The sequence below is a fragment of the Rutilus rutilus genome (assembly GCF_951802725.1).
Source record: "Rutilus rutilus genome assembly, chromosome: 4".
Classification (NCBI taxonomy): domain Eukaryota; kingdom Metazoa; phylum Chordata; class Actinopteri; order Cypriniformes; family Leuciscidae; genus Rutilus; species Rutilus rutilus.
The window spans coordinates 24,853,366-24,868,005 of NC_140212.1; the positions used below are offsets into that span (position 1 = coordinate 24,853,366).

Genomic DNA, 14,640 nt, shown 5'->3' on the forward strand with positions numbered 1-14,640 from the left:
CAAGTGATGAATAGTTTACACAGGTGTTGAACACTGTAGTGTGTACTGCAGTGTAAGTGCTGACTGGTGAGGGTATAGACAGCTGTCTTCTCTGAAACACATGGAGTCTTTAACCACTCACTGTGCACCTTATGTGGGCAAAACATACAAAATAATGTAACATAATTTATTTAAATATTGAAACATTTATGAAACCCATAGTCATGTTTTGTGAATGATTTAGTTAATCATTACTAATCACTTGTAAATGACTTGTAACGGAATTTACAAAACATACATAAAATGTTAGCAAATCACATTTATGAATGTTTTGTAAATAATATAGTTTATCATAAACTAACCACTTATAAATTACTTACAACTGAACTTTATTATAAAGTGTTACCGATTATTAATTGGCGACGTCATTATAGTATGAATATATACAATACACACACCACTACCTACCACTAATTAAATTAGTCATTATTATTACCAACATTTTACTAGCTTGTGCTAGTTCACGGGCGGCTAGCAATAACGTACGTTAATGCTTGAGCCACTGTTTTTCTGTCAATTCACCTAAAGCACTCGTTGTTGACGAAGCCTCATCATTTTTGAGCACTTTGATGCATCCTCCTCCAGCATCCGCTTCTTCTTCATTCTGGCCTTTTCGGCCCCTCCTTTGTCCTTTCTCTTTTCTTCTTCTTCAACTACGCTAATCCTTCCTGACTGTCAGTTTTTTTTTATTTTCCTCGAACTTGCTCGCTTTCTCTCTGTCTGGCGTGTGCCATTTTTGGGTCATGCCATTAGACGAGGGGGCAGGGGGCGCTCATTATCTCCCTACATTTCTGTAAATAGACTTGACCTGCAATCGGTTCATTGGATAAACGCATTCCCCATTCCCAGGAGGTTTTGCTCCATTCTACGTTAATTTAAGAACAAACAAATTAATTTTTTATTATTTGTGACCATGAAAGTTCTGTATGAAGAATATAACGGGAGATGAGATGAGTGTGCAGGGGGGGTAACCATGACTGAGATATACAGTGCCGGCCGGCGCCCTCCCGCTCCGGCCACTCACTGCCGTTATGAATAATTTATGGGCCGATCATGAATAATTTATCGACCTGCCAGCCAGTCGGCCAACCGGGAAAAGTCCCGATCGTTCCGATTGCCACTCCGCCCCAGGCGACTGGTACAAAGGTAACCAAAGAAGTAAACCAAAAGGTAATAAGGTGTGGAGAGTTTAGAGATATCTTGTTAACTGCTGTGGGTGTTCCCCCATGTAAATCAACCTCTGTCCCCAGTAATTTTGGGACAATGATTAATGAAAATTCTTACTGTGAACTCATGTTTACATTTGAAAAGTGGTTTCTGCCTTGGTCTGAATATTTAGGGAGATGTTGAAGAAGGCTCGTCGCGTTTTACATAATAAATTGTTACATTTGATTTATTCCGACTGACTCTGAAATTGTTTTCCCAAGTAGATTAAACGGATTATTATGTTCCCGCAAGTTTTGCGTCAGATTAGTGACGACTAATATTTAAACAGCGAATGATGCTTGACCAATCTAAATTTGGGTGTGTCTTACCTTTAAATTTAATGTTACTTTAAATAAGTGTAAGTGGGAAAACACGGCATGGCCAATCCAGAGCTATTATGAGAGAAGTAATGTTGGTCAACTTATATCTGTAATAGTGGCCATACCTCTACTGAAGTAAACGTTAAGTTAAATTAAAGTGTATGCAATTCCATGGGGCTATACCAAAGTATCTTTGTGTAAACGTGAATGTGACTGATCTCAGGTATATAGCAATTACCTCTGTTTGATGACTAAACTGATGAGCTTGTGAACGTGAGACCCGCATTAAACAGAAGACATGAGGATCTCTGAGCGACATAGTTTCCTAATCTGGAATGGGTAAAATATACTTAAAGAGTTAAAAAGAATAATCAAACATTCGCTCACTTTTAATGGTGCTCAGATATCATTAAAACCTTTTTCATTTATGGAGTCAGATGAAATAACGAGGTAATACAAATGAGAACATGTATTTCATTTAATCTTGTTGTGTTGCATAAAAGGAAAGACAGTAACGCGCAGCAACCTTCCCCGTATTATTGGAGACCGCCATTGGACCGATATACTGGCTTACATATATATATATAAAGATTCTTTGTTTTTTTTAAAGGAATCTCTGCTCATGCTTTGATCAACAATACAATAAAAATAGTAATTTTGTGGTATATTATTACAATGTAAAATAGCTGTTTTTTATTAATATATTTAAAAAATGTGTAATTTATTTCTGTAATTTTCAGCATCATTACTCCAGTCTTCAGTGTCACATGATCCTTCAGAATTCATTCTAATATTGCTGATTTAATGCTCAAGATTTATTTTTATTTTTTATTATGTTGAACAGTTGTGCTGCTTAATATATTTGTGTACACTACTGTTGAAAAGTATGGAGTCAGCAAGATATTTTTTGAGGACATTAAGTTCATTCAGCAAGGATGTAAATTGATTAAAAGTGATAGTAAGAGATAGAGAGAGAACCTTCCCCATGTCAGTTCCTTCTTTTGTATTTATTCTGTTAAGACAGTGTGATTACAACATTACATTTTCCACTACCAGTATCCCTGATCACATTGCAGAGCTTCAGACCCTATTTCAGTTATGCATCGGTTATCAGACATATAAACATACAAATAACCGGTATTGTTATAAAACAAACAAGATCAGTTGATCTCAACTAGTTATGCAAATTTCAATTAGTTGAATTTCATTAGTTTATGCCCTTATAATGTCAATAGGATAGCTTTTCAAGAATAGTACATTATTGAAAAGATAAAAAATAAATGACCAAAAATAACAGTATAACTGCTCTTTTCACCTCTGTGTGAGAGCATGAACAGCACAATGAACCCTTTGATCCTCTTCATCAAAGAACCATGAGAATCACTGTTCAAACTATCTTTAGGAAGAGAGATACTGGGAGAAGGTGAAAGGAATGATGGAGACTGTGAGAGAAATGGTAAATAAAAGGAGGTTGAGTGAACTGAATCCACTGGAGTTGAACGCAACAAATCCAGGAGGGTTGCTGCCCATGTAAGATGTGATCCAGTTCTGGAACTGAGAAACTCTGGCGAACACACTGGGATATCTGGGGTCATCACATCGTTCTGCACCAAAACTCACAATGCCGGACTGAATCCACCGGGAGCTGTTCCTACTGACCACTGGACCTCCAGAGTCTCCCTGTATTCACAAACATTCAGCATTTATATTTCTGACAATATACAGTGAACAACTGTTACAGACACAAGTATACAACAGTGTAGCCGAAAGGTAAAAGTATGCCAGCCGTGTGTCCACCAAAGATTTTTTCAGCCCAAAATGTTAGACTTTGAGTAAAACCAAATGTGCCGCACACATCCTGAAAAGTGAAGCCAAAACATTTTGATCGCCCCCTGGTTGCTGGCTGCAGTATAGGTCCCTGTCCTCTCCATGTAAACGAATGGGACGTGAGCCAAACAAAAAAATCCAATATTTTCCCAAAGATGGTTTCTGTCATTTTAGGTAGTTCTTACCATGATGACGGATGTTCAAAAGTTAAGTTTTTTGAAGACGTTTGGTTTAATTTAGTTATTTCTGTCATTACAATTCTTGGAGAGATTGGCATTGTAATGGATATGGCAATGTTAATGTATTTGGTATTGGCGGAATAGAGGACAATTGCTGTGTGCATGTAAGACATGCTGCTGCTACACATGTAACATTCATGAAATAACCCTGTAGCAGAACTATACAGGTGGAGCTGGGGAGGGTGGAGGGTTTCTGAAAGCGCACTGAAGACTGCTAACAGCAAATCAAATACTACCATAATAATACCACAACAGCAACCAATCAGCTGTGCTATGTAGATAACAATGTGATTGCTACCAAATTGAGTTATGGACCTATCAGCCTGCACTATCTAGAGTTTCATGCCAGAACTAGGTATTTCTGTCTCGGAGAGATTGGAATGATAATAGATATTAGCATATAATGGATATGGCAATGTTAATGTGTTTGGTCTTGCGGAATAGATCGGCTACACTGCTGCTACTGAGTACCGTGATTTGCTACTGCCAATACATTCACACACATTCCTGTGAGCATGTAAGACATGCTGCTGCTGCTGCACATCTAACATACATTAAATAAACGTTTTACCAGATAATTTACAGGCTGTACACTTGCACAGCTTTTCCCATCCACTCTAGATTTATATTTTGGAGCAAAGTTATGCAACAGCTGGAAGGAAGACTACTGCTATACATTTGTAAAGAAACTTTTTTTTACCCTTCACAGTTGCACAGGGTGATAAGAGAAATAGGCAATACAAGCCAATAAATGCATGCTGCTGCATAGGTAGATATGCATACATCTGCACATATGATTGAACATAGACAGGATGTCATAGGCTTGTGATTGAGTCTACAGGAGTTTGGGAGGGACCTTGATAATGCAGCTTCTACTGTGCAGATTCTGGCTCCAAATGATGTCATCAGCACAATATGACAGCGGCCATTTCAGGGACATTTTGGCTTTATTTTCCTACAGTGAGATGCATAGTGCATCTTTTTTTTAAACAATCTATGGGTAAAACGCAGCACTTAGTCACTGTCAGTTTTTACTCTGCCATCCAATCAGAGTGGAGGATGGGTGAGACAAAGACCACATTGGCCAACTGTCATCCTTGTCGTATTTATTTATGCAAATCCACAGTTACCATCATTTTCAGAATCAAAAAAGCATATACAGGCAACATAAAATGAATACCCGCGGATCCTGGCGACATGAGATCTTATAAAGCGAAACAATTCATTTCAATCAAGTCAAATCATCAACAAGTTAAAATAACCGATTATTAAAGCACCCAATAATGATGTGAAATGCGGATATTTAAAAGCAAATAAAGTAAATAAATCAACTTAATCAAATTACTTTTTACATGAGAACTACGAGAAACCATTATCAGTGAACTTCTGTTGACTCGAGAACTACTGCCATCGGATACCTGTTATATTTACAATATGTTTTATTTGCTATTCTTTATGCTTTTCAGCAAAATATATCAGAAACATTTTGCCGCCTTTATGAAATCCTCGGTAGTCAGTTCTCAGCATGTCGGACATATCATCCGTACTGTTCTGAGTTCAATGGACAGGTGGAGTAACTGGAGCGCTGAATGAGTTGGCAAAAACCATCATCATAGGTTCATATACGCCGTTTTTTTTTTTACTCATTTTGGAGTCAGAGTGACTGTCGAGCACGTCAGAAAGTGAGTTTTGATCGAGTAACTTGTAGATCTGTGCTGACTCGAGCTGCAAACTGTTTCAGAAGGTTCTAGAAGGTTTTGGGTGAACTATCCCTTATAATAGTCTGGGACTGCAACTCCATGCTTTTCTCTGCAGATCAGGGTTAGTAAGCAGTTGTAGTGTATGAGTTCATGATCAATGGAGTAAAGACTTGAAGAGTTTAACTGAGCAACTAGGGTGGCAGTGTGAAGTGTGCAGCTGACCGAAAACTGGACAGTAGTTTTGTAAATTGCTTTAGATTAAAATGAATGACTGATGTCTTACCTGACATGAACTTTTCCCTGGCACATTTAAAAATCCAGCACAAATCATTTCGCTTGTGATGCCCCCTCCCCAAGCATTATAACAGGCACTGTTGTTGACAATTGGTAACATAATCTCCTGCAGTATGTCAGGACTCTGGCCTGTGACACAGATCAGAGGATATATTTTGACAGCTTTTAAAAAACATGTCTAGGTAAATTGTTGAGGGTTACAGTATTCTTTTTGTTCAGTTAATTGACAAACAAATATTCACTCACCTCCAGACTGTAGCCTTCCCCATCCAGTCACCCAGCTCTCTGTACCTCCAGGAAATACACTACCAGCAGCCGCCAGACAGACTGGCTTAATGTAATCAGTGAAATTCACAGAAGAAGAGAGCTGGACCAGTGCTATGTCATTGGAAAACTTGGGATTGTCATAGTCAGGATGCTTGATAACTCGACTCGCTGTCCTGTATGTCTCATTAGGGTTTGAGCCCGATTGGCTCCGACGCCCGAAGAACATCACAATGTCAGACGCACCGTTGCTGTAAATAGAGAAAGTCTACTTTAATCCCACAATTATTAATTTACAATTGTATCTTAGTGTGATAGTTCACACAAAAATGAAAATTACATTCTTCTTTCAGATGAATACAATCGGAGTTATATTAAAAAATGTCCTGGCTCTTCCAAGCTTTATAATGGCAGTGAATGGCCGTCGGGCTGAAACTAGCAAAAAACACTTGCGTCGCACGTGGCGCTGCATTGCGCCGGGTGTATGATAGGGCCCAGTATATTCGTTAGGCCGGAAGCTAGTTATTTTACTTTATAAACTTTTAAAAATGGATATTTTTCTTACATAAACGCATCGCTTCACTTCAGAAGGCCTTTATAACCCCCCCGGAGCTGTGTGGAGCACTTTATGATGGATAGATGCACTTTTATGATGGATAGATGCACTTCAAAACAGCAAAAAAGCATTCACTGCCATTATGAAGCTTGGAAGAGCCAGATTATTTTTTTTATATAACTCCGATTGTATTCGTCTGAAAGAAGAATGTCATATACACCTAGGATGACTTGAGGGTGAGTAAATCATGGGATAATTTTCATTTTTTGGGTGAACTATCCTTTTAAAGGTACAATATGTAATTTTTTTGCTTTAAACATTTTTTTTAGTTGTGTACTTACATTATCCCGACTGTTTCCAACAACTTTCAAACCAGGAGAAATTTGTAATTTAATTCGAAGACACGTACCGTTTCTTTATTTCCGTTTTGTCGCCGTCAATGGCGTCATATCCGCATTCTCCCTGGTTTCCGCTGGTACCATAGTAACCAGAGCCCTCTGATAGTAACCAAGGCGACAGACGTGGACAACTGTGTAGTTCGCAATGTATATCTGCACGCTGTTGTTGTTTCGTTCAAACATTATGGACCATGGCAAGCAGACTTTGGATAAAAAAGGAGAACTAAAACGAGAATCAATATCAGCTCGGTGTTTTCGAGATGCCTAGAGCTCCCATAGACAGTATAAACGAGAGCTCCACGTCCGAGACTTCGACCGCTCCTACATGTACTTTATTAAACAGGTGAGCACATTTACATAAAACTAATCAATGTTATATAGTTCAACAATGATAAAATGTTAGAATATGATCTGTATGTTATTCTAATGTTGATCTAGCTTACTGCTAGTCTCATACAGACAAACTAACACATAGAATAACATACTAACATACACTTTAGTCTGATAGTGTAACGTTAGACCAAGTGAAACAGCGCTGCGTTACCTCACAAGTTTAATTTGTCTAATAAACTGACTTGTGAGTTGTAATTCTGCACTCGCGTGTAGTTCGGTAGAATGAAATGTCCTTATTCCTTTTATATCCGTGAACGACTGTCGTCGTTAGTGGAGCTGATAGCTGTCTCTTAGCAATCCCGACCTGCTTCATATCACAGTCATGATAAAAACATTGATGTATTCACTCATCCATAAACATTATTAGATCGGTCGGCTTGACGTTGATGACAAGATCCATAATTCTTAGCAAATGTTGTCATCAAACTACGCCTTTGTTATTGTAAAGAGGTTAGCGACCCCTAGCGGCAAAAAAAAATACATATTGTACGTTTAAGCTTAATTTAAGATGCCAACATACGTGCTGAAGCAGTGAGCTGCAGATAAAACCCAGTCTTTATTGATTAGACTCCCACCACAGAAATGGCTTCCACTGGCACGAATGCTGACTTGCCACGGCCAAGACCCTTCCTTTGCATTCCCCCCTCCTACAATCTTATTGTTTAGGGGGGCTTGACCACATACTAATGAGAGAAAAAGTAATATGAGAATTTCTTAAAATGCCTCACAGACAAAGAAGAAACATTCTGCGTGGAACAAGAGTTTTATGGTCATTATGACAACTTACCATCTAACTGGCAGAGGGAACCTGTGTGGGTAGACAAAGACAAAGTAGACAGTCATTGTACAGAGCTGATAAAGTGTTACTGTTTAACTCTTACATCAGTGCCTGCACGCACCATTGGCATGAAAACAAGATAAAACCTTCACCTGAATAATGGTATTTATTTAGTTTTAAAATTTAATTTAGTTAAATTATTTCATAGTAATGACATGAATAAAGTAACAATCCTTAACTAAATTAGGCCAGTTTTACATGCAGAGTGTGTATGTGAATTAGCAGCAGGCTTACATTATGCTTTCACACTGGCAGTGTTTCTGCTACGTAATAGAACTGCATCTCATATACAGAAAATCCTTCTGCATTACAAGTTGTCCGGTTTTGACCGATACTGAAGTTTCAATGTATAAAAGACTACACTTCAAAAAATGCTTTTCTTAATTAGTATTTTTGTCTCGTTTCCCAGTCTAAATATCTAAACATTCTTAAAATGAGGCATTTACTAGATAAGTAAAATGACATTTCTAAAAAAGAAATATCTTGTTTTCTAAAAAAATAAAAAATAAAAACATTAAATGAAGTTTAGTTAAGTTACAAAATTATTTTTCTTACCCCATTGGCAGATCATTAGATTTAAGCAAACACACTTTTTAGATTTTTTTTAAATCAGAAAACAAGATAGAATTTCTTATGTAATTTTACTTATGCTTCTTAGTAAATGCTTCTTTATTTAAGAAGTTTAAGATATTTGGACTGAAAACTAGACAAAAATATAGATTATAGATTCATGAAAATGTCTGTTTTTCAATGTTTTTCATGGGACCATTAACCGTGTACTTTAAATTGACTGGCGCTTGCCTTTGCACACAAAACATGAAACCGGCTTCGGCTTCACCCCGTCTTGTTATAATCAACGCGTTTCTCAATCCGCAGCGGCTCCAAGCAAAGAGCACGTCAGAAACATAGACTGTAAAAAAATATGGACGTAGTGTCCGTGACGTCACCCATAGGTTTCTGAAGAGCATTTTTGAAGCCTAAAGTAGGCGGAGCCGGCCGTCGCCATCTTGGCCTTGCGTCACTCCCGGATAACAGAAAATAGACAAAGAGGCAGGGAGTGAGTGGAGCTGAGGAGCCTGGCTATCTGAAATCACCTAGCTCGACGTGATCGAGTTAGTTCAGGCTGGGGAGGTAATGCTATAACGTTATGCTACTGACAGTACCAAGGGCCTCGCGCTAAAGTGACAGTTGATGATGTAAAGCCAATTAAAAGTTCCTAGTTTTGCCCTTCGAAATATTATAATAGTTAAAAGACAAGGCTACAAGTGAGACTGTGTATCGTGATTCTGTACTATTCTGCTAGTTGAAAATGTATTATGCAGTAACTTAATATTACTCTGAGAGTGTGTGTGTGTGACAGTGATTTATGTGCATACATGTCAGTCACTCTTTTTTATAGTCTATGGTCCGTCAGCGCGGCATCGCTCGTCAAGCTCGAGAGCTTATTCAGTCCATTTTAAATTCTGATTTTGGCCGCCTCTCAAATGTGTTAAAACATAGATATGAAGAGTTGTGAGTGCCATCTGAAATTTTCTTCTAGAATTATCATTTTTATAAAGCTCGTATATTTAAGTTCAGTAATTTCAATTAAATGGCAATGAAAATTACCTATGAATTGTCATTTAAGTGAAATTACTGAACTTAAATATACAAGCTTGATAAAAATGATCATTCTAGAAGAAAATTTCAGATGGCACTTAGAGGCTTTTGCATCTGAACTCTTCATATATTGCCTATGAAGTTCAAGTAAATGCGCTAGAAAATCCGCGCACATTCAAGGATGTGCATTTATAGCATGGACGGAGAAAGCGCCGACACCTGCAGGATTTCACCTGACGGTACATAAACATATTATAATCTATCTGTTCCGTGAGAGCAGAACGAACGAGCCTTTATTGACGTTTTTAAATCTGAAAACTCCAAAAAGCAACGAAATTGTCAGACATCCATTAGTGCATGTTCACAGAGGAAAACAACTGAAATACAGCGCTGGTTGTTCTCTCGAACGATACTCGACGACAACGACTGAATCCTAAGTCGTGGGCGAAGTAATGGGTGTATTAAATTGTATGAAATAATCCCGGAAAAAAACACAAAACACTGCAGAGGTGGCAAGTTCAGCAGCTAAAATTTGCTGAGGTGAAGTGACGGCTAGTAACAGCAGACAAACGGCTAGCATTGACATCAGTGGGAATCCATCTGTCACTCAAGTGGCCAAACCCTTAATTATGCAGAACTTTAAATATTAATCAACTAAACGGATGAGTTATAAAAAAATTCACCCCCCTCACAGTTGTCATGAAGGGCAAAATTAGCTGTATAGACCAAAGCCGCATAGAGATCCAGGCTGTAAACATGTTTTTTTTCTGCTGTAAAGTTGGTAATTTTAACATGGGGGAGATACAGATTTGACTCACTTGTGCAGCCAGCCCAAGCGGCCAGTCAATGAATTGCAGTTTAACTCACTTCCGTGTTGGTTTCAAGAGAGAGACGGGGAGGTTGCCGCTTGGTCAGAAAACAGAGGCCTGTGTGTGTGTGTGTGTATGTATGTGTGTGTGTGTGTATGTGTGTGTGTGTGTGTGTTCATCTCAGCCTCATTGGTCTGTCACTGCTCATCAATGTCAGAATATTTGAAATGACCAATCAAATCAAAGTACGGGGACTTTATGTTCACAGAATTTTAGCAGTGTGATTCGACGCTTCAGTTTACGCTCAAGTGTGAGAAAAGATGCAAGTAGCTAACAGCTTAAAAAAACGCTGGATTGTATTATGTATTACTTCATGTATTATATACAAGTACAATAACATAGTTGCAAGGTTGTGAATGCATTTGTCAAGTATTTTTTGACGCATTCATCCCCAACCACGCCCCCACCCCTTAACCACGCCCCCGTCCTCTTTTCTGAAAACTAAAATATGGTCACCCTAAAATAAATATGCTTTAAAAACTTTTTTTTTTAAATGTGACTTGACTTGATTTTAGACATATAGCAATTTAAATCATCTATGAAAAAAAAATACAGTAGCTATAAACTGTTTGCTAGTTGTAATTTTAAATACATTATTTATTATTTAAATATAAAAATATTTCAATTATTATAATATACAGTATATTTACAATTGAAAAACAGTAATATAATAGACAGTCAAACATTTGGACACTATTCACTTTTATTGTTATTATCACTATTTTAAAAAGTATGGGATTTATAAAGAGACCAAAATTATAATATTAGACAAATAAAAAATTTACTTTAGCTTCTAAAAGGTAACTACAAACGCAATTACAAGCATTTAACCACAAGTCTTTAGATCCAAAGGTTTTAGATGTATCATGAGAAACATCAATTCAGTCAAATCTGTTGTGTATGTGCTCACAAAGGTTTTTAGGAACTCACTTGCTTGTCAGTTATTAAACAATTTAATTAAACGCTTTATTAAACTTATATCTACGTTTTTCATGTTGTAGATTTTACCTGCTATGTTGAGAAGTATGGTTCCGGCAATACACAAAGCTGTGTTAATCTTCATCCTTATCTTCTGGTCTGTGATATTACTGCTGTTTCCTCAACTGTCAGGTTTAATGAGATAAGTAAATACTGCCACATTTATGAGTGGTTCTCTGGCCCCACCCTCCATAAGGTTTATCTCTGATTCAATCATAAAGCTTATTTGGAGGATTTTCATTGGCGTTTGTTTTGGATGTGGGTGGGACCAACCACTTTTGACAAATCAGAAGAATTTACTTTCACACAACCGGTCAAACCAGATGACTTTCTGCAATAACTGCAGTTTCCAATGACATAACAGGAAATCTCCTCCCATTTAAAGGCAAGCAAGGGCAAAATATGTATATAATTTGCTACTTTCTTGTCAGGACTTTAATTTGAAATTAAATGTTGATTAAAAATTGTTTGTTTAAAAGAATAAGAAGTGTTGCATATTTATTGTCCTTACTCTGTAACTACATGAAACAAGCACCACTTTATATTACAGCCCGCAGATGTTACACTCGTAACTACATGGAGCAAGGTGATAACGAGTACCATCAGTAATTACAAAGAAAAATGTCCCACTAGTTCTCTTACGAGAGGTTCTCTCGTATTGCGTAAGCTAGCTTACGCTGCGGGAAAGTCTCCTTTCTCGAGATACTGAAGCCAAAAATTATCCTTAATTTTTTTAAACCTTGTCAACGCAGTGCGGCAGCCTGCAGACCTAGGGCAGGCGAATCGCGTGCCCATTGGCTGCTCTGCGGCAACTGCAGCAGCCTATGACTGAGCCTTGCGCGTGACGTCACGCCCAATGAGCGCGCTTGGCGCGCTTAATGCGTCACAGCCCGTCATTAGGGGTGTGGCTTAGCGTATATAAGCAAGGAACAGAGGCTGCTTCGCTGATTTCTGTCTCTTCAGCGAAGCTCTTCGCATCGCTGATCTCCGAGGAAGCCGCCGTCGAATCAAGCGACCAGCACGCCGAGGATTTCAGCCTGAGGACGCCGGCCGCTCGCCGCCTTCAGCCTTCCCTGCCTGCTGCGCCATCCGGCATATATATCCTTTTCTTGCTCTGTGTTGTGTGTTTGTGTGTCCGCCGCGACACACTTGCATCTAAAAGAGCGCGAGGCGTTGTTGCAAATGCCTCGCTCATCCTGTGGCTCGTGCAGAGCCGCGCTCAGCGACGGAGACCGCCACGTGGTGTGCGCTCTCTGCCTGGGCTTCGACCACGCAGCCCGCGCTCTCTCCGAGGGCGGCTGCGAACAGTGTGAGGAGTTACCGATGTCGACCCTACGGGCTCGACTCGCTAAGTTTGAAGAACCTCCACCTTCTCCGGCCACTTCTTCCGGGCCACGTAAGAAGAAACATCGCTCCCAAAGGCCGCCGGAACTGGACGCTACAGCTGAGTGCTCGCCGGAACCTCTCCCGCGAGCCTCGCTCTCTCCTTCCCCCCCACCCTTCACCGACGCGCAGCGGCCGGCCTCTGCCCGCACTGCCGTCGTCCTGGGGGACGATGCAGATGATGCCGCTGACAGCTGCTCTCTGCTCGCGTCTGACAGCGAGGAGTGGTCGGGCTCTCACCGCTCCGCCCCCTCGACTTTGGAGTCTACCAGATCCCGCGCTAGTGTTGACGCGGAGCTTCTCCGCCTCCTCACTCAAGCGGTCGAGAGAATGGGACTGGATTGGTCCCCACCCAAGGAGCCGGAGCCCAATCGCCTTGACGGGTGCTTTCTACCTAGCCGCCGCCCTGCGCCTGCCTCTAGGTCAGCACCCTTCCTGCCTGAGCTCCACGCCGAGCTCTCTAAATCCTGGAACGCTCCGTTCTCCACCAGACTCCGCTCGCCAGTCTCCTCGGCTCTCTCCCAGGTGGACGGAGCCGCCGAGAACGGCTATAACGGTATCCCCGCCGTTGAGGAAGCTGTGGCAACGCACCTTTGCCCGCCGTCTGCTAGATGGCGCTCAAAGTCTGCCCTGCCGTCTAAAGCCTGCAGGACCGCCTCAGCTCTCGCCGGCCGCGCTTTCGCCGCCTCCGGCCAGGCTGCTTCCGCCCTGCACTCAATGGCCATTCTTCAGATCCTTCAAGCCGACCTCCTCCGTGAACTGGACGAGAAGGGCTCGGATCAGTCTGCCTTAACCGATCTGCGCAGCGCTACGGATCTTGCGCTACGCGCTACCAAGACCGCTGCTCAAGCCATCGGCAGATCCATGGCCGCGCTCACCGTCATCGACAGACACCTTTGGTTGACGCTCGCGGACATGAGTGAGTCAGAGCGCGCTGTATTTCTGAACGCACCACTCTCGCCCACCGGCCTCTTTGGCCCTGCGGTCAGCGGAATTGTGGATCGGTTCTCTGAAGTGCAGAAGGCGTCGCAGGCGATGAACCTCTTCCTGCCCAGCCACAGGCCGCCCTCAAACTCAGCCTCCTGTGCGCAGCTCTAACCAGCGACGCCAGGGCAGTCGCCCCAGGTCGCGCTCGACCAGCCGTCACAGACCGCCGCCCCCACGGGGCCCGCGGCCCAAGATCGCGTTGAAGCCCGAGCCCGCGAAGTCCTCCTAGCATCCGCAAGGAGGAAAAGATGGTTGAGTCCCGCTACGGCCGGACCGCCATCAAAACGCACAGCTCTGTCAGTCCCCTATGTTCAGGCTACTGCAGCAGCACACACCGCAGCCAACGAGCCAGTAATAACACTCGCTCGCCTGCACACAAACGCCGTTTTCACGGCGACCCAGATAAATCTCAAAAAGAGTATAAGTGCTTTAAGTGTAGAAAATGTGCCCACACCCATGTGCTCACTGCTTCACACAAGTACAATCCCCATGGTAACACGCTCAGAGCGCTCTCTCATAAAGCGGCCTCACACCGCTCGAGTACTAAATGTAGTAAATGTGCCCACACTTCCGTGCTCACACCTACTCGCTGCTCGCTCTGTCACTCAGTTACCTCAAGTTGCTACGGCTCAAGCCGCAGGGGTATTAAGTGTAGAAAAAGTGCCCACTCCCGTGTGCTCACTGCCTCACACAGACCAGGTTCCCATGGCAACGCGTTCAGAGCGCTATCTCTTAAAGCGGAAACTTTCC

The 14,640-nt window shown here is 41.3% G+C and overlaps 1 protein-coding gene across 1 annotated transcript; it reads right to left on the reverse strand.

Moving 5' to 3' along the window:
* Window positions 1-2,398: 2,398 nt before the first annotated feature.
* LOC311288953 (chymotrypsin-like protease CTRL-1) lies at window positions 2,399-11,690 on the reverse strand. The gene is made up of 6 exons (XM_084406665.1): window positions 11,551-11,690; window positions 8,024-8,044; window positions 7,757-7,919; window positions 5,872-6,140; window positions 5,615-5,754; window positions 2,399-3,245 (listed from the first exon to the last, which is right to left on the reverse strand). Exons 1-6 carry the CDS (start codon window positions 11,603-11,605, stop codon window positions 2,964-2,966), a joined length of 930 nt encoding a protein of 309 aa, XP_084262791.1. The 5' UTR covers window positions 11,606-11,690; the 3' UTR covers window positions 2,399-2,963.
* Between the last annotated feature and the right edge of the window lie 2,950 nt (window positions 11,691-14,640).

Bases quoted from the DNA above. Each gene is read 5' to 3' on its own strand.
- LOC311288953 (XM_084406665.1), bottom strand. From the start codon at position 11,605: ATGAAGATTAACACAGCTTTGTGTATTGCCGGAACCATACTTCTCAAC. The intron at 7,920-8,023 runs GTAAGTTGTCAT...TTCTCTCATTAG, and splicing joins TTCCCTCTGCCAGTTAGATG to TATGTGGTCAAGCCCCCCTA. The intron at 6,141-7,756 runs GTATGTTGGCAT...CTCTATTTACAG, and splicing joins GCAGCTCACTGCTTCAGCAC to CAACGGTGCGTCTGACATTG.